This window comes from Neolamprologus brichardi, chromosome 23, assembly GCF_056152115.1.
Source record: "Neolamprologus brichardi isolate AB-2024 chromosome 23, ASM5615211v1, whole genome shotgun sequence".
Classification (NCBI taxonomy): Eukaryota; Metazoa; Chordata; class Actinopteri; order Cichliformes; family Cichlidae; genus Neolamprologus; species Neolamprologus brichardi.
In genome coordinates this window covers 8,706,340-8,730,890 of record NC_142125.1, presented here as the reverse complement: position 1 = coordinate 8,730,890, position 24,551 = coordinate 8,706,340, and the positions used below count along the sequence as shown (strand labels likewise).

General features: G+C 39.9%; 2 protein-coding genes across 2 annotated transcripts in view; one reads left to right on the top strand and one right to left on the bottom strand.

Annotated features, from left to right (window-relative positions):
• Positions 1-248: 248 nt before the first annotated feature.
• On the top strand, positions 249-2,537 carry rasl11b (RAS-like, family 11, member B). Its single transcript, XM_006790202.2, has 4 exons — positions 249-567; positions 659-715; positions 814-890; positions 1,347-2,537. The coding sequence occupies exons 1-4, from the start codon at positions 453-455 to the stop codon at positions 1,842-1,844; spliced, it is 747 nt and encodes a 248-aa protein (XP_006790265.1). The 5' UTR covers positions 249-452; the 3' UTR covers positions 1,845-2,537.
• A 930-nt stretch (positions 2,538-3,467) lies between these two features.
• The window catches only part of scfd2 (sec1 family domain containing 2), a 108,501-nt gene continuing 87,417 nt past the window's right edge, over positions 3,468-24,551 (bottom strand). The window contains exons 7-9 of the mRNA XM_087836880.1: positions 14,898-15,032; positions 8,586-8,705; positions 3,468-3,797 (exon numbers count right to left, since the gene is read on the bottom strand). Coding sequence (XP_087693006.1) covers positions 3,705-3,797; positions 8,586-8,705; positions 14,898-15,032 — 348 coding nt within the window. The 3' untranslated portion in view covers positions 3,468-3,704. The remainder of the gene's footprint in view (positions 3,798-8,585; positions 8,706-14,897; positions 15,033-24,551) is intronic.

Genomic DNA, 24,551 nt, shown 5'->3' with positions numbered 1-24,551 from the left:
GGACAGGCAACCTTTCCCAGTTCAAAAACAAAGGCTATTTGATCAGAACACCCAGACAGAGGTCTCACCTGTTGCAGAAGCGTTCCTGCTTGAGGATAGCTTGAACATCCACGTGTAGGCGGGGACGCACGAGGAGAGGAGAGGAGGAGGAGGAGGAGGAGGGATCACCGACACCCAATCAGATGTGGCCGCTTCTGGAGCGCTATAAAAACTCTGTGGTCTCTTCTGCGCCAGCGTCTGCTCGCAGCTTCTCCTTCTAAAGACTGTTTTGACTTTTCCCTCCGGGTTTCTACAAGAAGAAAATAATTGACCACCGAACCACTCTGCGAGGAAAACGGAATTGACTAAACTCACTTTATTTAAAAGCTCGCTTTATACTTGGACTCGAAAATAGTTTCGTCTCTGCTTTGGATTGTTTTTTCGTTTTTTGACTGACCTGACGGGCAAAAACAATGCGCCTCATCCAGAACATGACGACCATAGCGGAGTATCCAGCTTCTGAATACTCGGCCCCCAACCGGGCCATTAAAATAGCCGTTATAGGAGGCAGCGGTGTGGGGAAGACAGGTAAGAGGGAACGGAAAAAAAATACGCAAGCATTGTAGGTAACGTATACCCTGGCGTATATGTTTAACGTTGTTTTCTCGCTTCTCCTCAGCACTCGTGGTGAGATTCCTAACAAAACGCTTCATCGGAGACTACGAGAGAAATGCTGGTAAGTTGAATATCTGTATTTTTATGAATGGAAAACGCTAAAATTGAGCTAATTGTTATTTTTTGGGGTACTAAAGGTTTTGTTCCTCCTATATGCAGGTAATCTCTACTCCAGAGAAGTCCAGGTGGATGGAGAGCAAGTGACCATCCAAGTACAGGACACTCCTGGTGCCGAGGTGAGCAGAAAGGGACATATTATAATCTGTCTGGGCTGACTGGAGGGTAACAGAGTGGACAAAATAACCGTCTGGTTAAAAAATATCTAAGCGTCTGCAGGCACTGCTCCAAAACCGAACATGTCTGTTTTCCTCCTGAAGTAGAGCCCTTTGTTTTGCCTGTCTAATCTTCCATTTAAGCTAATGGATGTCTGGGGCCAGAGTAAATGATACCCTGATCCACATCCAGACTTCTCAATCACCCACACCTCTCTCTTCTGGAGGAGTAATCCTATAGCTTTTGTCTGCCTCAGCTGGCATTCCAGACATTACAAAAGCTCAGTTTCATAAAATGAGGAACATTTAATCTTTCCTGAAATTCGATTGATTTTGTGCATCAGAACAAGAATGCTGGAAATGTTTTTCAGAGGAAGTTGTGTTTTAATCATTGTCTTTTTTTTTCTTCCCCCCCCCCAGATGACAGATAATGGCATCAGTCTACCTGACCATGTGACCTGCTCCATTCAGTGGGCTGATGCTGTGGTGCTGGTGTACTCTGTGACTGACCGCAGCAGCTTTGATTTGATCGATCAGTTGCACCAGCTCGTTGTCCGCAGCAGCGGTGCCAGTATGCCCCCGGTAATCCTGCTGGCCAATAAGGCAGACCTGTTGCACCTGAGGCGAGTTGACTCCCAGCAGGGTCCCATTCTGGCTGGAAACCTGGGCTGCTCCTTCTATGAAGTATCTGCCAGTGAGGATTACAACCAGGTACACGGGGCTTTCCACAGGCTGTGCTGCCAGCTAGCCAAGCAGCCACCCCCTGCCTCTAGCTCCCCACCCACCTCTGCTAGTGGTGTCACAGAGAAGAGGCGCTCTCTCCTCATCCCCAGACCAAAGTCTCCCAATATGCAGGATCTGAAGAGGCGCTTCAAGCAGGCGCTGTCTGCCAAAGTCCGGACTGTCACCTCAGTGTGAGGAGCGCTACAAGCTGAAAGTGGTTGAGTGGCCACAGAAAGTACTAAACGTTGGAAAAGAGGACAGAAGATTCACGCTTCTCCACTGAAGTCCTGCTCCAGTCCAGCTGGTGTGATATGAACAGTATAGCAGGAGGCAGATGAATCTTTGCAGAGATAAATGGCGTCTGTCCTGTCAGATGACGCGAAGAGCAGCGGTGAAGCAGTTCAGGGGGAGAAAATTTCCCTTTGAGGACACAGAAACAGCCGATTGAAGCTGAGAGAACTAAAAACTGCATATAAAAATTGTACATAAAGCCCTCTTGGCAACAACAGCTCTGAAGGACTGCTTATTTTTAGCTGTGCCTGTTGTGGCTGTTCTTTATTCAGACTGCCATTTCATCAAGGCTAAACACCGGCATTATTATACCCGCCACTTAAGCTGGGTCTCAGTGCAGCTCTCGGTGTGTTCACTCTCATATTTGAATATCTGCAGTTTATTTTTTGCAACTTACAAACGCATCATTGTGCATGATTGATGAGTGAGGGAAGGGTAGGGGTTGAAGTATCCTTGTGGGGTAACAGCCACTATGTAGCATGTGTTGGTGATTATCACTGATGCACTTTATTAAAAAGAGTCCAAAGGGCCTATTGTTATTTATTTGTTACAAGTTCTTTTTCATAATAAAAAGATTATGATGTTTCTGGAGCGTTATTCATTTTGCATGTGTGCATTTCACTGGGTGGGGAATAAAAAGTTTACAAACAATAGATGATAGAACTTCTGAGTCACTGATGTCCTTGGGACTGTAACACTAATAAACCGCATTCATACTGGGAGCAGATGACGCACACAGAACAAGGTAGTCTGACCCATGAATACAGCAATTCTTAAAAAAGGCTTGGATATCAGACTAGTGATGAAAAGCATGGACACAATGGAAGCATGACTGTACAGCCACTTCACAGATCTTGTGAGCTGTATAAAACTAAAAGCCCTGTGCAGTCCTTGACCTCCCAAACAGTATTTTGACTAAAAAATGAAGCTGCTGATGCGACTGCAGCCAAATCCAAAACAAAGTTGTTTTTTTTCCCTCTTCCAGAGCTGACCTTGTTTTCATTAGAGACCCCAAAGAACTGCACCGGTCCCAAAGAGGAGGTGAAAATTCTATTAAAACAGTTTGCCATTAAAACGTGCAATTGCATCAGTTTACTGGCAATTCAGAACCCAATCAGGGAATTCTGTTCAAGCCTGCCAGACGAGGATTTGCTGAATTACACCTGTGTTTGACAAAATGAGGGAGATTCGAGAACGGCCCCAGTTGTGGGTGAATTTCTGAGCTTTAGCTGTGATGATTCATGTTGGAGAGAACAAAGAGAGACGGGATAGTGGGAGGGATGGAAGGTGGAGGTGAGGTCTAAGTGAGCAATTTATCGGCCTTGGCAGGCAGCGTGAAACGCTTTGTTAATTATCCTGGTCTTATTTGTCACCATATGATGTTTGCGAGGGGATGATGTTAACAGAGAGTGTGTATTCTTCCGGCCACAACAGCATGCTGTCCATTGTTAACACTTCTAATGGGTTCACACAGAGACCTGCTTTAAACAGCTAACTTGACCTCTTGTGTCCTGTGTATTTATGCAAATAAAAGACATCACACAAGGGTGTTTGAAAAGTGACTTTATTGCTTTATATTAACATTTGATGGAATTTTACGCCTCACGCTTAGAGAGGTGGCTTTTTATAGAACAGGAATGTTGCTTCATTTGCATGTCGTCTGTTGACACGCCATTTTAATTTCTCATGCCCTCTTCACACCTCAGTGTTTAGATGTTCGAGGTGCATGTGTTCATCCGCGTGTTAACACCTGCGTTTCCGTTTTTACACACCGATATCAGGTACCAGTCTCTGGGTGCCGAAGAGCAGCTCGGGGATGTCCGTCGGTCTTAGTAACCTGGTGGAGAGAACGAGCACCTGGAGTGGGGAACAACACACTCGTCAGAGTCAAAGGATGTCAACATGTGCAAGCCGACACTTATAAATGAAGCACATGTTGAGAAATTCACAAGGTGGAAATCCAAGAGCTGCGTGAATCAGTTTCTGTTGTAGGTGGGTTATTTTGTTAAGTAGTAGTACTCAGAAGGTTGTGGTGTTTGAGGTGTCAAACAAATGATGTTTTGGTTGGTGACTCGCAAACCAAAGTTTATTTTTCATTTTAAAGTCTTTGTAAGGGTGATGTTAAATCAAAGACAGCAGTTATCCATATATTTAGTTTGGAGAATAAATATGACTGGAATAATTCAATAAGTTCATTCAGACATGGGGAACGAATACAATCCTGGCACAACATGCTTTATAAAATCATTTTGCAGGTTTTTGTATGTAAAGAATAAAAGCACTGAAAGTTAGGCAACAGCTGAATGAGCACAGGATAGAGTTACAGCGTCGATCCAGAAACGTTATTTATTTATTTGCACGTAAACTTCGGCACAGGTTTGGATGCAAAAGATGGAAATAGAAAATGCAGGAATTATGTCAAGTGCATCCAGTTGCTGTGCAGCACGTGTGAGGCTTTACTTAAAAATCTCTCCCTGCTTTTGGGTGAATTTGGATGGCTGGCGGCTTGGCTGCCTGTCACATTTTTCAGTCAATAAGATTGTAAAATATGCTCAGTAAAATTGCACTTCAACAGCAACACAGTATCACACTGCTTTGTGAGCCTGTGTGTTTTGTGATCTTTAATACTTTGCAGCATATCTGTTAAAAATGCAGTTGATATGAGGTGTGTGTGTGATGACTAAGATGCCTGTTGTGGTTGTGGAGAAGCTGTTTTACAGCAGTTGAACCATGAAACACAATCTCCTCCCAGAGGCTGATAAGATGCAAATACCACTCATATGCTGGAAAGCATTGATGCGTCATTGATACGTAATCTTGGGTGTCATTAGTTGTTGATCTTTAAAGATGATAAGAAATAAACTCGGCCTCCTGGTCTTCTTTCCTTGGGCGTTTCTCATGATAACTGCTTTAACTGAGTTTTCTATGACTGACAGCAGAACAGCTGAATACAGTTAGAGTGTGGCATCTATGCTCAGACACACATAGAAGTTAGGAATTGATGAAGCAACCCCCATCTGGGAGGATACAGGTAGATGCTAGGATGGTGGAGCAACGTGTTCTCATCCCAACACGTTAAGGGGCATAAGAGCGGGTTTGCATGAATCTATCAATGTGTTAAGGTTAGGTTTAAGGCTGGAATAGAAAGCCGCAAGCATTTCATAAGGATGTAGAAGGTAGGGGTGCAACGATACACAAAATTCATGTTTCGGTTCGGTTCGATACTTTGGTGTCACGGTTCGACATTTTTTCGATACAAAAAAAATGTTCATGCTTTTTTAATTTGTCATTTATTAAAATTATAAATATATATTTTAACTCAAAAGTACAGTTTTTAAATTTAATGTTGCTGAAACAACAAAGTAATAAAAAATAAATCTATCTGATCGAGAAATCACTCATCTTTGGAAAAGAGAGTTTATTACAATGAAATGGCTCTTTCCAAAATAAAAGCTATACTATACGCTTCTTCTGGGCTATATTCTCAGCAGCATATTAAACATATCAGGTCACCATAAGGAGAATCATGTGCTAACGGCTGTTTAAATGACTCGGGTAAAGTTTGAAGCATGCGTGCTTGTTGTTTTTGTCTGCTTCCACTTGTTTTTGCACTAGGATGATGTCGGCGTAAATGTGCAGTCATATTCGTTGTGTTCCCACTAGTGCTGTCAGCGTTAATCTGAAATGACGTTAACGCCACAACACGGCAAATCTCCGTTAATGAGCTACCGCGGATTGCCCCGTGCGTGGGGCTGGACGGCATCAACAGGTTAACGAGCTAACTGCGCTAACGCACTAGTTTCCACCCATGTAATTGAGCATTGCGTGGCACATCCGACATAATGTTTTACTTTTGTCCATGACGCGCTTACCTTCAGGGTCATACTTCACATGAAGACCAAAATAGTTCCAAAGGCCAGATCTGAATGAGGGTGGGGGAGGTTCAATTTGCCATGTTGCAACGAGCTTAGCTTCTGTCTTGCTAGCTTGCGCTGCGCTCAGTGGATCTGCGCTCGACAGTGCAGCCTAGGCGGAATAGTCGAACGCAGATCCACTGAGCTCTCAACACAGACAGCATTGCAGAAGAAAAGTTGATAAAATAAATTAAAAATTTTGTATTGTTCGATACATATGCGTACCGAACCGAAAGCACTGTATCGAACGGTTCAATATCGATATGAGTATCGTTGCACCTCTAGTAGAAGGGTACCTTTAGCGTTACTATGAGATACCTAGGGGTATGATAAATCGTTGATATGTTACGCATTGGGAATGATAATGCTCTGGTTGGACAGGTTTAAACAGGAGGTAGTGATGTAGGGCACTGAAACGTCAGAGGAAGAGGTGGGACATTTTGCAGCTTACATAGATTGCCAAATTGGGAGAGCTTATTGTGTATGACCTAATTTCTGATAAGGCTCATTGTTAAATGAAATCCATTACGGGTGACAACCCCATGAAGCGATTGCCAGTAGTGTGCAATATAAGGCATTTTAAGGTCTGTCTTTTTGCTTACTGCACTAACCCATATCTGCTTTTTGATAATTTTTACTTTGCGCCTGTCCAAATTCTTGTTTGGTAGTGTAATGGATGTTGGATCAGTGGTTGTTTTCTCTTACGCAGCTCTGGATTCAGATGCCGCTTTCAAAAACGTAACTTTAAAATGACAGAAGTACATAGCTGAATGGCTTTAGCTGAAGTATGCACTCCTATAGTTCTGCAGACCTCTTCTGGTGTTGTATAACAGAGAAGCCCTGTTTCTTTGCAGCAGTGTTGACTTAACTCTGCGCCCTTAACTGCCTAGAACAGCAGTGGCTGTTTGTGGTGGCAGAGTGACTGTATTTCAGAAGAATTACATCCAAGTGCAAAAGCAAAACTTCGCAGTTTGTTTTCAGTGTAAATACTCATAAATGTCTGGTCCAAACACATCACATAAAGTGTGAGCACATCTCTGTGTAAGGGTTAGAGTGCGTGTGGCCCTGCAGGTTATTATATAAGCTGGTCTTTATTCAGTTCTTCTGATTACAGATGGGGGGGCTTTGATCTTTGCCAAGCCTTTCATTGCCTCTGGCCTCCTTCTCGAAGCCTTTTATTAAGACAAGCCTCATGTACCTCACGTATTTCTTGCACTCCTCTCATCCAGAGTAAATGCATTATCTGCATGTTTTGTGTGTTAGTGTTGATTGCATATGCAATAAACACTCAAACCACCCAAACACACAGACAGGCAGACAGACTCAACATCTTGTGTATGCAATTAGTGTATTAAAAGGTGTAAAGATCAGATGACATGCTCACCTTTATGCCTGATCAGAGCCACCTGTTTATGTAGGTCAGTACTTATGTTTGCTCATGCAGTCAGTCTTTGCTTGAAATTCAGCAGATACTACTGAGTATGGAACTTAAGGATTGCTTGATACTGTTAATGTTAAATTTCTAATAATCTTTTATATCACCAGTGGCTTTTGTCACAGGAGAGGGTAACAAAGGTTGGATAGCTATAATATAATATAATATAATGTAATATATACTCGCTAGCTCCTTTAACAGGCCCACCTGTTCAACTCTATGTTAACACAAATATCTAAACAGTCAATTGCATGGCAGCAACTCAAAGCATTTAGGCAAATAGAGATGGGCAAGATAACCTACTGAAGTTCAAACTAAGCATCACAATGGGGAAGAAAGGTGATTATATGGTTGCTGGTGCCAGACAGGCTGGCCTGAGTATTTCAGAAACTGCTTATCTGCTGCGATTTTCCCATACAACCATCTCTAGGGTTTACAGAGAATTATCTGGCAGGGAGAAAATATCCAGTGAACAAAAGTTCTCTTCATAAAAATGGCTGGTTGATGCCTAAAGTCAGAGGAAAATAGCCAGAGTGCAGAAGAGGATCTCTAAATGTATGACACGTCGAATGCTGAAGCAGATACGCCACAGCAGCAGAAGAACACGCCGGATGGCACTTCTGTCAGTTAAAAACATGAAACTAGGGTTCAACATCTGGATTGTACAGTCAGAATTTTGAATAAACAACATGAAAGCATGGATCCAATGGTGTAGTGGTGTAGGGGATGTTTTCTTGGTATACTCTGTGCCCCTTAGTGCCAACTGAGAATTATTTAAATCCCGCAGACTATCTTGTTGCTGACCATGTCTATCCCTTTATAGCCACAGTGTATCCATATTCTGATGTATTTTGTTAGCTTTTCAAGTTAAAACATCTCAAACCCGTCCACTAATAAAGTGTCCATTCAGTGTATATTACTATAAACAGTTCAACATAAAGAGCTCAGGTATTGGGTTTCTGAATTAAATGAAACTATATTTTTAGTTGTAAGTTTAATCGCTTTGTATGGCATCACTTTAAGTGATATGACTGCAATAAAAACAGAAAACGGTAAAAGTTATTTCAGTGCTCATTCTTGAGGTTAAAGCATGCAGGTAAAGCTTGCTAGCATGGATCTCAATTCTGCTTTAAAACATAATGTGTTTCATTTAATTTTACCAGTGAAGCCATTCGTAGTTTGAACAAAACTTTTCCCCAATTATTGAACAACATCATGTCCACACTAGCTCAATGAGACTGGAAGCAGAACTGGGAAAGAGCAACGTCACCTGACAGCGACAGGCCACAGACTCACCTGGGTCCCCGGTCTGTGTGTGGCAACAGTCTCTTTGATGAGACGAAGTTCTGATGGTGTGACACCACCAACCATGAAGAGGAAGAGCAGAGGGTTGTCGCCAGGATGTGGACGGCTCACCTGGAGTTAAGACGAGACATTTTGACAGGTATTTTTAGGCCACTGGAGTTGTTTATGCTACTTCCTTCCTTCCTTTAATAAACATATATTTTTGTCCACTGAACACTTTATATCAGCGGTCCCCAACCCCCGGGCCTCGGACTGGTCCCGGTCCGTGAGTCGTTTGGTACCGGGCTGCGAGAGTTGAGGCTCAGGTGTGAAATGTATGGTTTTCAAGGTTTTTATCGGTTTTCAGCGTTATTTTGTTATCGTTTTTATTGTTAACTCTGTTTTGCTGGGTCTTTATGAATAAATCTTTTTTCGGTACCGGTACTAGTTTTATTTTGTTGTATTTATCCGCGACACCTTAAAGGCCGGTCCGTGAAAATATTGTCGGGCATAAACCGGTCCGTGGTGCCAAAAAGGTTGGGGACCGCTGCTTTATATCATCTCTTTTCTATATAACACCTCTGCCATCTCTTATGTATTATTGCTGACTCACCTCTCAGCTGGATTCCTGTGATATTGTGGTGCCACTGATCACAGTGCACCTGCTAACAACACTCGGAGTGAGACGTCTCCTCACACTGGTGTCATGATGGCTAACACGTGGACATGTAAGCTCTACACACACACTTACACAACACACAGACACCTAAATATCCCACATCACCTGTGTTAGGGCGCATCTCACAGACTGATATAAAAAAAAATTGTGCTAGCACATTATTAACTGTCATTTAAAATGCTGTTTTAACAGCAGGTAATGTCTGGTGCTTATGGTGGTGAGCAATGGCTTTGTACTATTGGTCAGCGGGCAGCGGTCAGGACAAGCCTGTGAATGCTAACCAAGCAATCAGAGCTGCAGGGGGTGGACCTAAGGAGAGAGTGGCTATCCACGTGAAGCAGCAGCAGGCTGGGATAAAGCATGTCAGGGATGATTCAACATGTGTTCATGGCAAATTTTGGGAACTTGCTCAGCTCAAGCTGTATGTTGTACATCTAGGCAGATCTGGTGGGACTTCTAAACAATGCAGACGTGGCATCCCCATGTGTAAGTAAATCCCCACTAGTGTGTTCCCTGGATCTCAACCTCACATGGGTAGTGAGGGGCTGTGAGCTGAAATGTGGTGCAGAGTGTGTCTGAGGAAAAGAAAACATACTTTTAGACATCATCTGTGGACTTTTTCTACAATGCCACTCACCAAACTGTTTAATGTGAATTCTCAAAAAAAAAAAAAAAAAAAAATCTCAACATTATCTGCCTCTGTCTTTTGCTAGACACCAGCTATTAATTTATTTAATAAAAAAATAAATTAAATTGAGTTTAGTTCAATTTAAAGCAGTCCATAAAAACACAAAGATGAGCACAAAACACAGAATCATGGCAAATATCAACTGAATAATTAGAAAAAAAATCTATAAATATATATAAAATTATTAAGCAAAAATAAAACTTTTTTGGGATTATGGATATAAACTAGTGCTTTCAGCGTTAATCTCGTTAAAACGACGTTAGCGCCATAACTGCATTAACGCACCAAATCTCCGTTAGTGAGTTAGCGCATGTGTGCCCAAGAGTGTGGGGCTGCACGGTGCTAACGTGTTAGCATGGTTAGCTCGCTAACGTGGCGTTAATATCATTTTGACAAGATTAACGCTGACAGCACTAATATAAACCCATTTTAGGTTTACATTTCTCACGTTTCACTACTGCTTGGTTAGTAATATGTTGGCATCAAGATGGTATCATCCATCCAAACTACAAGCGACTGCAGCAGTATGCTAGCAAACAGAGAAATCACAAAGAGGTTTTTGGTGAAGCATCCTGTTTGCACCCAGTTTCATTCAGCTGCAGCGGGCAAACTCCAGCAACCACTCGGTTAATGCACATTTTTGTCTAGCAACCAGATGTTAATAAGTGGTTGCTGAGTGGTCTCCAAGCTTTTGTGACTGATGCCTTAGCTTGACTTGTCCTGCTAACTAACTAATCAACACTATGCTTAATTAGTGTAGATGGACCCTCTGGGCTAAGATTTCCCCTTCGACATCTGGTAACCATTAATAGGTAAACCAAAACAAATAGTTACTTTATCTATTCTACTTGTCAGAGAATTCAAGTAAAGAAGCAATCTGATGTGCAGAAATAGTGGAAACCCTTTACAAACGAGCCCCGAACTTAACTGCAAAAAATCAAACGTTTACTATGTGTTTTGGATTTTCTGTTCTGATGAGTTTATTTACATGCTTCTAATAAAGGAAAAAAAAAAAAGTTCCCCTGCAGGGATCAATAAAGATGTCCTTATCTTTATCACAAAAACCGTTCAGATTTCTGATAAAATGTAGCTGCAGGGTGCTCACAAACAGCAGATTTCAATCTACACAAAGTGAAGAAGTAAAGTCTTCACTACACTTGTAGCACACAGAACAACTTTATGGCTTGACCAACACGATAAGGTCATCAGGGTTATCAGATGACGACCATGATGAGGCTACAAGCTGAAACGCGCCAGTCAAGCAACAACGTTGTTCTATAAAATACAAGTGTTGTTGTTTTGACCACTCCAGACTTTCTCCTCTCCTCCATGCACTATTTGCATTTGTAAATTGTGCAAGATAAATCACTCTGTGATTCTCTGGTGTCAGTCATTGGCAAGAACTATGGTTGCATTAACATTACAAGATCGCTTGTACAACTGGGATTCTGCTTAAACAAAGACTAAATATGGTACACCAGACACACAAATAATTTGGTTACAGACAGTTTAAGATGACAGTTTGAAACAACACTGCACAGGCTTTCAGCGGGTCGTGGTCCAGACAGCAGGGTCCACTGTGTTTTAATAATGTAAACTGTGTTCACAGTAAGCTCTTTGGCTGAAAATAGAAGTTTTATAGGAGGTGTTTTATGGCATAAAGGGTGTGCACTGGGCTCCTATAGACTACAAGGTCAGTTTTATAGGTTTAGGCTGTCTGACTTGGTGGTTCTTGAGCCAAGTTTCTTAATTTGAGTGAAACCGGGCCACAGTTACACAACTTGTCTAATTCCTTCCCTTCTGGGTAATCATCAGTTTAAGCGGGCCCAGATGTGGGACTCAGACTGTGGAGAGTGATCCACTCTGCAGGAAATGTACATTATGCATAGTATTAGAAAAAAAACCTCAGACTAGTACTAAAATAATGAAAGAATAATGAAAGAATAAGCCAATTATCAATGACTTTTAACAATTAAACTTTGCAAATCCAACTGCATTACTTCTTTCTTTTCTGTTTCGGTTCCCATTAAGGTCTTGCTCTTTAAGAGCCTCAATATCATACTGTGCTGCTGTCATCTGAGGATTCTTTTCTACCTTAAAATAAATGTGATTCTTTGAAGCAGTGACCTGGCATAGCTTCTACTGTGAGCTGGATATCCATTTTGAAGGCTTTATGACCAGATCCAGGCAAAAACGTTGGGGTACGGCAGACAACAGTTTCAGTTCTCATATGTGTTTTTTCTGCAAATCTTTCTGCAAAAGTTGCAAATCCATTGCTATCCTAGATATCCTAGAAATATCACAGATATTAAAAAATAAATAAATCATATAATACATATTATGCATTTATCTTAAGGGTGGCTGTAGCTCAGGAGGTAGAGCAGGTCACCTACTGATCGGAAGGTTGGTGGTTTGATCCCTGACTCCTCCAGTCTGCATGTCAAGTATCCTTGGGCAAGATACTAACCCCACGTTGCTCTCTGATGTGCTCATTGGAGTATGAAAGATGTGTGAATGTAGTTAGAAAGCACTAAGTATAGTGAAAGTGCTTGTGAGAATGGGTGTGATTGGGTGAATGTGGCATGTTGTATAGAGCGCTTTGAGTACTCCAGAAGGGTAGAAAAGCGCTAAATAAGAATCAGTTCATTTACCATCACAGTAGCATGAGTTTTTATTTGACACATCATGTTTGTTGAGTGAATAGGCATTACTTAGACTAGATTTTTTTATATTACCCATTACTGTAATCACATTACATTTTCTATATAAAGCAGTGATATTATTTGTGGTTCTTTAATTACCTGTATATTGGACTGAATTAGATAGGAAATAGTAATAATAATAATACATTTTATTTATAAAGCGCCTTTTAAGGCACCCAATGACACTGGGAGCAGAGCAGCCAAAAGTTCTGCCTCCCATGGTGGTGAGGCAGAAAGAAGGCACAGCAAGCTGGATAGAAGAAGAGGATCGAAGTGAGTGGGGTAGTGCTTAACACATCAGAACGGTAAGAAGGAGGAAGGTTATGAAGGGCCTTGAAGGTGAGCAGAAGAAGTTTGTATATTATTTCACTGAAATCTGACCGTGCAATGAAAACTCTGTTTGCTAGCAACCAAGCTGCTCTCAGCGTCAAATACTTCACCTTCAACCTAAAGAAACGTCTGGAACTAAGTTCTGGAACTAAAAACTAATGTTAGCCTGATGCAACTAACTTGTTTTAGCTGTGGTAGCTACCTGGGTTATGGGTCACTTCAGTATCTACGATGTACTGTGTGATTTATTACTATTACTGAAGGCTACTTGCCACTGAGCTAACATTATTAGCTGGCGTTAGCTGAGGTTAGTTCATAGACTGCAGAGTGTTGGACTTGATGGATAGCATTAACAACCTGCTAGCTGCAAATAATCATGTTCAGTTCAGTAGTTGTAATGAATCACACAGCAATAGTACATTCATGATACATTCAAGTTATGAAAAGCATGATAACATGTTAAGTAATCTAAAATATTCAGAATACATTACTCACACTGAGTAACTTAACGGAATACGTTACAAACTACATTTTGGGGCATGTATTCTGTAATCTGTAGTGGTATACATTTTAAAAGTAACCTTCCCAACACAGTTAAAGCGTATGAGTATGAGTTTCTGCCAACCCGATTAAACAAGTCTGATCTTCAATAGGTACAAAAGCACCGATGAGCAGCCAGGCTTGTAGCATTGTAGCATCAATTTCTACAACAAAATCACTGAAATCTTCTTTGGGTTGGTTTATGCCAGTGTGTTGCACTGTAGCATAACATTTATATTGTTAAATAGTTATTACATAACAGTACATCTCGTAGAGTTAAAGAGTAATAGAAAAGCAGTAAGGAATTAAAGAAACTAATTAAGTACCCCAACACTGTCGACAAATGTAATGCTATTAGGCTGGAAACATTGTGGAGATGAGGCTAATACACATATAGATCCCAGAGATCAAAAATCACCCATAGGTGACAGGCACTGGAATATCATGAAGATATTCATCTCCACAGACTATAAGGCTTCATGCTTTTACATCAGTAATCTCTGATTTTCTTCAAATGAGCTGCCAAAAGTGACTCATTTTTACCAGTTATACAATAAAGATGTCTCATTCTTGGGAATCAAGAAAAATAGTCAGCAAACCCTTTCTAGTTATATCTCTGGTTGATATGTATAACAAACTTGAGGTACAGCACAAACACTTTTGAAAATGTGTATAAAAAGTATTAGTTTGGCAGTTTATCCTCTAAAGGGTTGATTTTTGTCCAAAAAGTATAGTCATTTCATTCAGCTTCTATTTGTAGAAGCAGTTCATGTTTTGTGTGGGATTTCTGAAATCTGCCATATCCAAAAAAATTGCGATGCAATATAAGATTTAAATGAAAATTTGTTTAAAACTATATTTGACTATAAACAAAGTACAAAAACATCGTAATAAAAAGCGGAAGCTGAAAAACTGATAGTTTATTTGGAACATGATGCTAGCAACATGTTGGTAAAAACTGGCACAGGAATATGGTACGACATGTTTATCACTGTGAAGACTGACTTTTCTTTTTTATAACTGCAGTCATTTAGCAAACAAAGAAATCAATTGCTTTAGTGTGAAAGTGAATGGTAAAGGGTTGACATCAGCTTTCAGTGGCTTGACTGTTTGGCTCTACATTGGGATTTTCTGTTTCACAGTATACCAAATGTCTGGAATCCAGGTGCCGCATGCACATTTCAATATAAATGGTGCCTTCAGAGATGTGCATGTTACCAGAGCCATGTGTACTAATGTAACCCAGTTGTAAAGTTTCCATATTTAATCTTTTATGTATTCGTCCATTCATACATTTTCTTAACAGTTTATCCAATTTAAGTCTAAATAACTCAAATCAGGTAATTTCTTCTGTGACAGAGATGACTCTGTGAGGAATGTCTAACCTTCATGAACATGCTGAAGCCGGTCTTCAACAGGTCTGTAAGACCTCCAGACATGTGCTCGATGTCAGGACATTCACGTCGATCAGGGTGAAAGACTTCCTCTAGAATCTGCCGCAGGAAAGGTCGATAGGTCGCCTGTAAAGCATAAATATCAAACCACACAAATAAGCATGCTTAACATCTCCAATGACAGTGGAGGTTTTTCTTTATAACAGCCTCTATGCAAATATACAGATTGCTACAGGTGTTTAAATTGGTGGTTGAAGAACTGTTGGTGTCTTTGTGCAGCCCATATTGTTCTGGGCTTTTAGCCCCTGCGTGATTATGTGAATGGCTCTGGGTGTTAGACAGTGAAGTTATAAACAGCCCTGTTCAAGCTCTGCACAGGCTGCTGACTTATAAGTCAATTCTGGAAGAGCTTTTAAAACAGCGCAGTAAAGAACCCCACATGGTTATATGTGGCTAAAAAAAGCACTCTGGCCAACCATGTGGGTGATAAAGGGATGAATCAAATGAAGAATGTGATATTCCATTAACATGATTCCCAGAAACTAAGATTATTCAGACAGGGATATTTAAGTTCATGCTGACTAGTTTAACTATTCTATGTCCAGTCTGAATTATTATTAGCAGCAAATGGTTGTGAATGGTTTACTGTGAACTTTGGTGAACACATCAATCCCCCCTTTCGCCTTAGACAGCATAGTGTGTGATGTAACTTGCTTCTACAAAGTATACACTGGCCCACTTTTCCAAAGTTTCAGCAGCCTTGCTTTTATAATAACAGCAGCTTATGTTTTGTCCCACTTCACAGAAAAAAGGCGTTTCAATAAAGTGTGTGTCCTTGTTGGAGGAGCTGAATTGCACAACCTCAACTAAAGCTTCATAAATGTCTTCGAGTATTTACAGTGATCCATGGAGGGAAAAAAAAAAACCTCTAACAGAGGACTTTTTCTGCCCAGTGACCCAGGACAAAATGAACCATTTATAGCCCTCAAAGCTAGCGGATCAAGAATTCAAGGCAGATTTTTTTTTTTTCCAAAGGACCGAAGCTTGCTCTCTCAGAGAATAATAAAGACCCAGATAAGACTTGGCAAAGCCTTGTTTGAGTACTGTGAATAGCATAAGTGTCTAAATAAACATTGTGAACATGCTCCAGAACTGGACCCACTTTTTTACATGAGGTTATATTTGGTGGGAAGGAGCGGATTATCCTTTAGATCATTGGTAGATAATTAAATTTCCCTAGAGAAAAAAAATTATATTGAGCAGAACAGTTCCAGTTTCTCATGTGGACCCTTGAAAAAATTACTTGCCCACTCCCGATTTAGATCTTGCAAAGAAACAAGCACTAAAAACACACACCTACACATACAATACTGTCTAAATGTTAATGCGTCCAGGTGTTTCTGCCCACAGACATCCTCTCAATATGCATCATTCTTAACAGACACCTCAGAGTCTCCCACTCCTCAACAACCTGCAGGAGAATCCAGATTAGTCTTGGGGAAATCCTGCTGTCCAAATGATATAAACTAACATACACCTCCACCAAAATGACTGTGCAGCTTGGGTCACTCTGCACAAACCAACGTTGGAGTAAACACAATAATGATTCACCTCTGGCTCAAACATGATCGTGCATGCGCATACGCAACATCAAGGCATAAACAGGCATAAACAACAAATCCAACCGGCAGTCACGCACTCTCCATTATCATCTGAATTTGAAAAACCTAAAACCAATACCATTAAACCAACACCCACACGTTAAAAACAATATTAGAATTAGTCATATGATAATGTCAGTGCTTAAATATTCCCTTGCAAACACAAACATGTGAGGGCACATACACACCCCCGTCAAATGTGAGTATCAGGTTTCCCCACGGGTTTTATTGGCTTTGAGGTAGATGAACTAATTAATGTTCCAAAACAACAGGTGATAAAATGAAAAACACAAATGAAGCATGGAAAACAACAGTCTGGCATGTCCCTGGAAACAACCCAGTCCGAAAATATGATAAAGTTGTACTATGCATATCATTTAAATGCCTAAAAATGGTGTTGTTTAATTCATCAGCCTGTGGACTCTTTTCTTTTTGATCATTCCTGTCAAAATATGAAACCTTTTAGCAAGTCATGCTAAATGTTAAGTATGTAAAGGAATACACTGTCTATAGCAGGATGTAGGTAGTAGAAAAACTGATGCTGCTATAGAATATATGCGGTAATTTTTTAAAAATTTACCGCCAATTGATGGCACAACATTCTCAGACGTGGCTCTCCCCAAACCTGGGCAACACACAACCATGAGGCCATCTCCTCCCATTAATATATCAATATACTGACTAAAAATAATTAGAAAAAAATTGAATAGTAATAATTTTGAAGCAACAAGGAGTTTGCTTGACCTGTTTCCTGGCAGGAAACAGTAGCTTCCTGAACCAGAAGGGAAGAGCTGATCAAGAAACAGAAACTGTATGTTAGCAACTTTACTTATCACAAAGTAGGGCAGCCTTAAATAATACCCTCCTTTATTATTTTTTTCTATGTAATGTCCAAAATGAAAATATTTGTATATTAAATAACAATTGAAATGAATGTTTAGGGTCATAGAATCAATAAGAAAAGTCATTTTCAGTCACTGCCCTTGCTGGACATTAATTTTCGTTTTCTGAATTTCATTTTTATTTTGGATGCACTTATGCTTTAGACTGCTTCACATCTCATGTAGGTGGTAATATCTTATTACCATGTCAATGCAATGACTGGTCATAATAGAAAGAGAAAAGATATTATAGAAGACATAAAAACCTGAGTAAATACCTCCGAAAGCCTGTGCTCAAAAACCCACGCAAGAGGGAGGACAGTCTATCTAGTCATAGGTGTGTATGCTCACCCATGTGTCACAATCTGTTCAATGTAGATGCAAATGATTCATTTTCTTGTTACTATGGTTTTTGGTTGGTTATACAACTCTCCCACCTTGTTGCTAGTCTCTGAAAGTCTTAAAACTTTTCATCATGATGCAGATGCTTGCTACTAAGAACATTTTCCACCCAATTTCAAGTGGTTCCCAGAAAAGCAATAAAATCAAGCCCTTTGTTGAACACGAATTCATTTTTTTTTTTTTAGCGTCTCGCTGTTACAGCTTGATCACTTATAGCCCACTGTTTTCTTTTCTCGGAATTTCAATAGTGCTCAGTTACTCACACCATGACATGCGCCTGGAAATGTGCGAGTTTTGTGTGCCTCTACAATGAGAATACACGTGACTATTCAAGGCTGTAAGTGTAGCTGTCTGCTGGTCAGAATAATTATGGTTGGAACCAGAGATGGGCAGTAACGCGTTACTTGTAACGCGTTACTGTAATCCGATTACTTTTTTCAAGTAACGAGTAAAGTAAGGGATTACTATTGCAAAAACGGTAATTAGATTACCGTTACTTTCCCGTAGGAACGCTGCGTTACTGCGTTACTAAAACCGTGATTTTCTTGCGAGAATGTCTCATGACAGTGACGTAAGCGAGTGTGATGTTCATGACAACAGCTGTGTGCAGATCAACAATGGATCATATATCGAGTGCGGAGAGAGTATGAGCGTGCAGCGTTTAAAGCGTGGAAGTACTGACCTTACTTTGAGTTTGATTCCGTAAAAAGTGACAAAAACATTAGTGTCCGCTGTGCGTGGGAAGAAAACTTCTTTTTACAGCGAAAAAAACCCCTAAACTTCCAAGCAAGCACCGAGTAGCTACGACGTAATGGGAAACTCACAGAGAAACTGCGGTATCCTTCCACTGACCGCTGCAGCACACCTGCACCAGGATAAACCTCCGCCTACTCTACTCCTGCTTTACAGGTGAAAATAGAGCAAAAGGACCGCTAGTCTTTGACTTTATTTATTTTCTGCTGTGTTTTACTTGCATCTGAAAGAGTGAGTGTAAACACAAAAAAATAAAAAATAATAATATATATATATATATATATATATATATTATGTGCTGGAATGTGCAGAAAATAGGTTTAAATGTTAAACTAATTTCTTCCAGTCAGATAATGGTGCATATAATTAAAATTTTGCTTCATGCATAAAGTTAAAAGATTAAAACTAACAAAACAAGTTTTAAAAAGAGACTTTTCCATTTGATTACATTTTGTATGATGGATTATGTAGAAAAAGTAGAATTGGGCTGAAAGATCTATCGCTTTATCACCTATTCAGGTTGTAAATCATGTTTTTAAAAAGTAACTAAGTAACTAAGTAACTAAGTAATTAATTACTTTTGAAAATAAGTAATCAGTAAAGTAACGGGATTACTTTTTTGGGGAAGTAATCAGTAATTAATTACTGATTACTTTTTTCAAGTAACTTGACCAACACTGGTTGGAACAAAGAAAGCCTAACTGAAGCAAACAAAGGAGCTGCGGTATTTGATTTTAATTTGAAATATTTTTATGTTTAGTGTTATAATCACACAAATGTAGTTACAACACAACACAAATGACAACATGCAACAACAGAGCTCCACCCCAAAACAACCCTACTTAAGCCACAACTTAATTCATTTGCTCTTGTTCACCGCTTTGGTGAACCCCAAAACACTTGATTACTGAAGCTGATGGCACACAACACTCATTCCCTCACACTAGGATAAAAACATATGATTCCCATGAGTCCCATCACAGAGTCAGAGCAAGAGATTCTGACCCATGTCAAGCCAAAGCCACAATCATGTCTTTCCACATATTCTTTTGTTAAGGGTGGGTTATATAATATCATTACACTGGATTTACAGGTACCACACGCACACAACACACCCACAAGAAAAGGAGTAGATAACACAGAACAACTTGACTCCTCTTCAGTGGCCTTAAACATTGGAGTGAGGACCTCTGCATATTAGGCCGTAGCCTAATAAGAAAACGTCAGGTGTCGGCTTCACTGGAGGCAGGGGTGCAGCCTCAGAGAGGCTGGAAGATTTCTGACGTTTCTCAAGAACAGGCAGTAGCTGGCAGATATCATACTGTCCTACTTTCATATGAAATCATTTTTATAATAGTCCTGGAACAAGGACTGCCAGGTCTGGCCTAACACAATGCTTCTCACATGTATCCAAAATGCTTGCTCAGTCAAGAGGCTACTGGCACATTTTCACAGACACTGCATGATTATTATTATTTTTACAGTGTTATTCAGATACAGAAATGAGAGACTAAGTCATGAAATGTATTCAAACTTCTGTGTTAATCAAGAACATAAGCCTGAACTGGAACAGTTACTAGATATTTAAGTTGTCTGAGAAAGAATTAGACTCCAGTCTTGGGGCACACCTACGAATCTGAATTGCACATCAGCACAAAATTTGAGCACTGGGAACTTCATTGCACAGGCCACTAGGGCTGTTCGATATAACGATATATATCGGATGACTATATAAAAACGTCTATCGTTTCATTTTACGCTATCGTTTGTTTCGTGGTGTCGCAAAATAAACTGTTTACGGCAATATTTTTTCATCGTTTTGATGGTCACTGTAGTGGCTATATTAATTTCTTAAAGTTCTCTCTTTCTCTTATATTTTATATAACCACACTACAGACGGACAAGCGCCTGTTTTTATGCGTTGTGGTTAGCAACAACGACGGTAACAGCATCGCTTGTTTATGTTCCACATAAACCTTTCACAATAAAGCTCAAGATCCTGTTGAGACTTTTCAAAATAAACTGAATCACGTGAAAAACAGATTATTTACGGATGAGAATTAAAAAAGAGCCGCCAGGTGCTAAAAAATAAACCTTAGACTCAAACGTTAGAACAGGCTTTTCCCCGCAGCACGCCGTGTAATAAATACTCACAAAGAAAACGGCGGCCTTTACAACTTATGTCTAAAAATGTATAGATTCATGCATCTGTTAAAACACTCCAGCTACATGACGCGCAGCTGGAAACACTTCCCGCAAGTCGAGCTGCCCGAGATTCACAGAATTTACAGAAAATGTTACATTTTTGTGATTTATATTGTTATTGGGACGATAGAATTGTTACATCGGGATATGAGATTTTGGTCATATTGCACAGCCCTACAGGCCACCTACAGTAACATGTAGATGGCCCAGTCCATACAGACAATTTATATAAGGTAATTCTTGTCTAGTTGGGAGGACAGAAGAGAAGAGAAGAGAGCTGCAGAAGCACAGCTGTCTATTTTCTACTTATGGTGGAGCTTTTTATTCTTTTCTCAATTTCTATGCACTGAAGAGTGAATACAAGAAACATTGTGTAAAAATGACACATTACATTTTTTGTAGTTGTTATGTCTAGATTGTAAATTGGTTGAAGATGTTTAGACTGCAAACAGGCAAGACTTCACGTCACTGATCCCAGTCTTTGAAGTTAGCTAGCTGTGGTTTGATTTTCTGTGAATACATGCAAGCCAGAGAGAAAGAGAGCTCTCATTCATGTCAAGAAACTAAAGTAAGTTATTTCACAAAGTAATTACATTTTCCTATGACTCTATAGTAACTACTATATATTAAATGTCATATACTTTATACTGTGGCTAAAATGTTTGAAAAAGCATGTACAATGGATAAAAGACTGCAACATTCAAATGCATTTCAACCGTATTATCTCACTATTCTGACAAACTTCATCTCCAAGGTTTTCTACATCATGGCTGTATGATTGGTTAAATTATTGATGTAAGATTTGAGAGAATCACTCAAGAAATAAACCTCAGAGGGTAGAAGGAGGAGAAGTAGACAAGGACACAGAAGTATTGTCAAATGAAACTTCAGCAAAAGCTTAAGTTCCAAGAATAGTTCTTTTACTTTCAATCGACTGACCTTAAAGCTCCTGGCCTATAATTCTCTGAAAAACTGCCCAATGAGAATGAAGGACAACAGCAGTGAAGCCGCCACTCTATAATGTCACTGTTTATACCAAAAGGACAAAGCTTTCAGATGCACTGAGAGAGCCTTTGGAGTTACATAAGCTCCAAGGCGAGTGTGACGAGGCTCTCGGAGTGAAGTCCCCTGTGCCTGCATGCTTGCATGACGCAAAAGGGAGAGCAACAAAAGCAGGAGAGGTCAGAGGTCCTCTGGTAAGTCTGGGCTTGCGCTACAACTAGGGCTGGGTATCGTCACTGATTTCTAGAATCGATTCGATTCCAATTCACAAGGTCCTTCGATTCGATTCGATTCAATTCTATTTGAATCTGGGAAATTTTGCCTCAGACAGTCAGAAATATTATAATTCAGATCAGTACATTTACATATTTTTGTATCTATAAAAAGGAAGCTGACACTTGTAAGTCTTTATCAAAGGTGTGAGCATCACAGCAGATGCCTTTGTGTCAAAGCAGCTTAAGATAAAACACAGAAAAACATGAAGGTGATTTTCCTGGCCTGGGATTTTATAAAAAATATTCTGCAGTACATCAAAAACGAAAGAAAACCATTAATCAACATATAAACGTTACATCTGACATTACAGCAGTTTTATTAGAGACATGCTAAGCGTTTTGCATTTTGTATAATTTTAAAAAGTTTAAATTTGTTCAGAAGCCTATTGAACAGCAGAAATTAGGTTTTCTTTTCGGAAGTAAGTAAAAGGAAAAAAAACATCCGACAGCGCTCTAAATAATGGTAGACTTGTGCATAACAAACAAGCGAATAATGCAGAAAACAGATTTCGGGGATAGATGGGAAACTGTTCTTGAAGTACACTGAGAAAGAGAGAGAGAGCTGTGCATGAAGTGTGATTTTATTGTGGTGGAAGCAAAACAGCAAAACTAAGAGGGAATTCACGACAATGTTTATGTGAAGCTTAGTTTGGATTTTCTTTTGCTGCTGGTTCAGTCAATATTGTTTGGAGAGAGATCAAACTAACAGCTTTAGAATCAGCGCAAAAGGGGCGTAAACACAAAGCGCGGACCCGCCTAAACATCAGAATCAGCGAGCTGTCGGCTTTCAGCCCCGACCGTGTCCGTGCCGTCGGGTGAGAAAGGCGACATCTCACTGATTCTGATCCGCGGGTCCACGCTGTGTGTTTACGTCTTTGTGCAGAAGCCGTGTACCTGCTCTCATTTACTGTTTTAAATGTTTGGTGGTTGTTGAAATTTTGTGACGTTTCAACTGAGATTCTGGAATTTTGGGCAAAATTGGGATTTTAATGAATCAATATCACGTTATCCAAGCCAGAAGCGATTTTAATCAATGAATCGATTGTTAAAACCCACCCCTAGCTACAACCACAGCAAGAGTGAAAATTACATGGAGTAGTTAAATAAAGCACAAAGTAAAAAGTTACATGTACAGTGCAGTGAAAAAGTGTTTACACCATCCTGATTTCTAAAAGATATTTGTAATATTTACGTTCATGATCATCAAGCAAATTTTAATATTAGACAAAGTTAACGAGAGTAAACATGAAACCCAGTTTTTAATTAATTATTTCATTTCTTAAGGTGGAAAAAAAGCTTTCCAAACCTACCTTGGCTTATGTGAAAAAGTAAAATGTCCCCCTTGTTAAATCATGAATTAAGTGTGATTCACCACAGTTTTCAGAAAGCTGAGTTCAATTACACAGGCCAAAGCCGGGCCTCATTAATTCCTGGCCTGTTGAATCAAGAAATCGCTTAAATGGAAAGTATCTGACAAACTGAAGTAGGCTAAAAGATCTCAAAAAGCAATACATCACACCTTGATCTACAGAAACAGTTCAGAAACAATGTCACTGATATCTATCAGGCTGGAAACGATTAGAAAGTAAACTAGTGAGCTACGGTGAGAGCCATTATCCACAAATAGAGAAAACTTGGAACACTGGTGAATCTTCCCAGGAGTGGCCGGCCTACCAGAATTACTTCAAGAGCGCATTAATGGATCATCCAGGAGGTCAAAAAACAATCCAGAATATCATCTATAGAACTGCAGGTGTCAGTCAGAGTAACAACAATATGAAATAGACTGGGCAAAAAAAATCTATCCATGGGAGAGTTCCAAGGAGAAAACCACTGCTGACCAAAGGCTCATCCCACATGTGTCTAAAAACATCTTGATGATCCCAGAGACGGACAAGACACAAGTGGAACTTGTTACAGCTGGTGAAAAACTAACACAACATTTTATAAAAAGAACATCATACCAACAGTCAAACATGGTGGTGCTGGTGTGATAGTCCAGGGCTGCTTTGCTGCTTCAGGACGTGGAAAACTTGCCATAATTGATGGAACCATGAATTCTGATCTCTACCAGAAAATCCTAAAGGACAATGTCTGGCGATCAGTATATACCCTGATGCTCAAGAGCACTTGGATTAAGCAGCACAGCAATGATCCAAAACACACAAGCAGGCCCATCTCTGGCTCAAAAAAACAAACAAACACAAAATGACGATTCTGGAGAGGCTTAATCAATGTCCAGACTTAAATCTGATTGAAATGCTTTGACACGACCTTAAACACGCTGTTCATGCTGGAAAACGCTCCTAATTAAAACAATTCTGCAAAAAAGAATGGGCCAAAAATCCTCCACAGCAACGTGAAAGACTCATTCCCACTAACACAAATACTTGACTGCAGTTCTTCCTGCCAAGGATGGCACAACCAATTATTAGGTTTAGAGCACAATTATATTTTCACATAGGT

Coding starts and splice junctions, on each gene's coding strand:
- rasl11b (XM_006790202.2), top strand. CDS start 453: ATGCGCCTCATCCAGAACATGACGACCATAGCGGAGTATCCAGCTTCT. Junction 568..658: donor CAGCGGTGTGGGGAAGACAG/GTAAGAGGGAAC, acceptor GCTTCTCCTCAG/CACTCGTGGTGAGATTCCTA. Junction 716..813: donor AGACTACGAGAGAAATGCTG/GTAAGTTGAATA, acceptor TCCTATATGCAG/GTAATCTCTACTCCAGAGAA.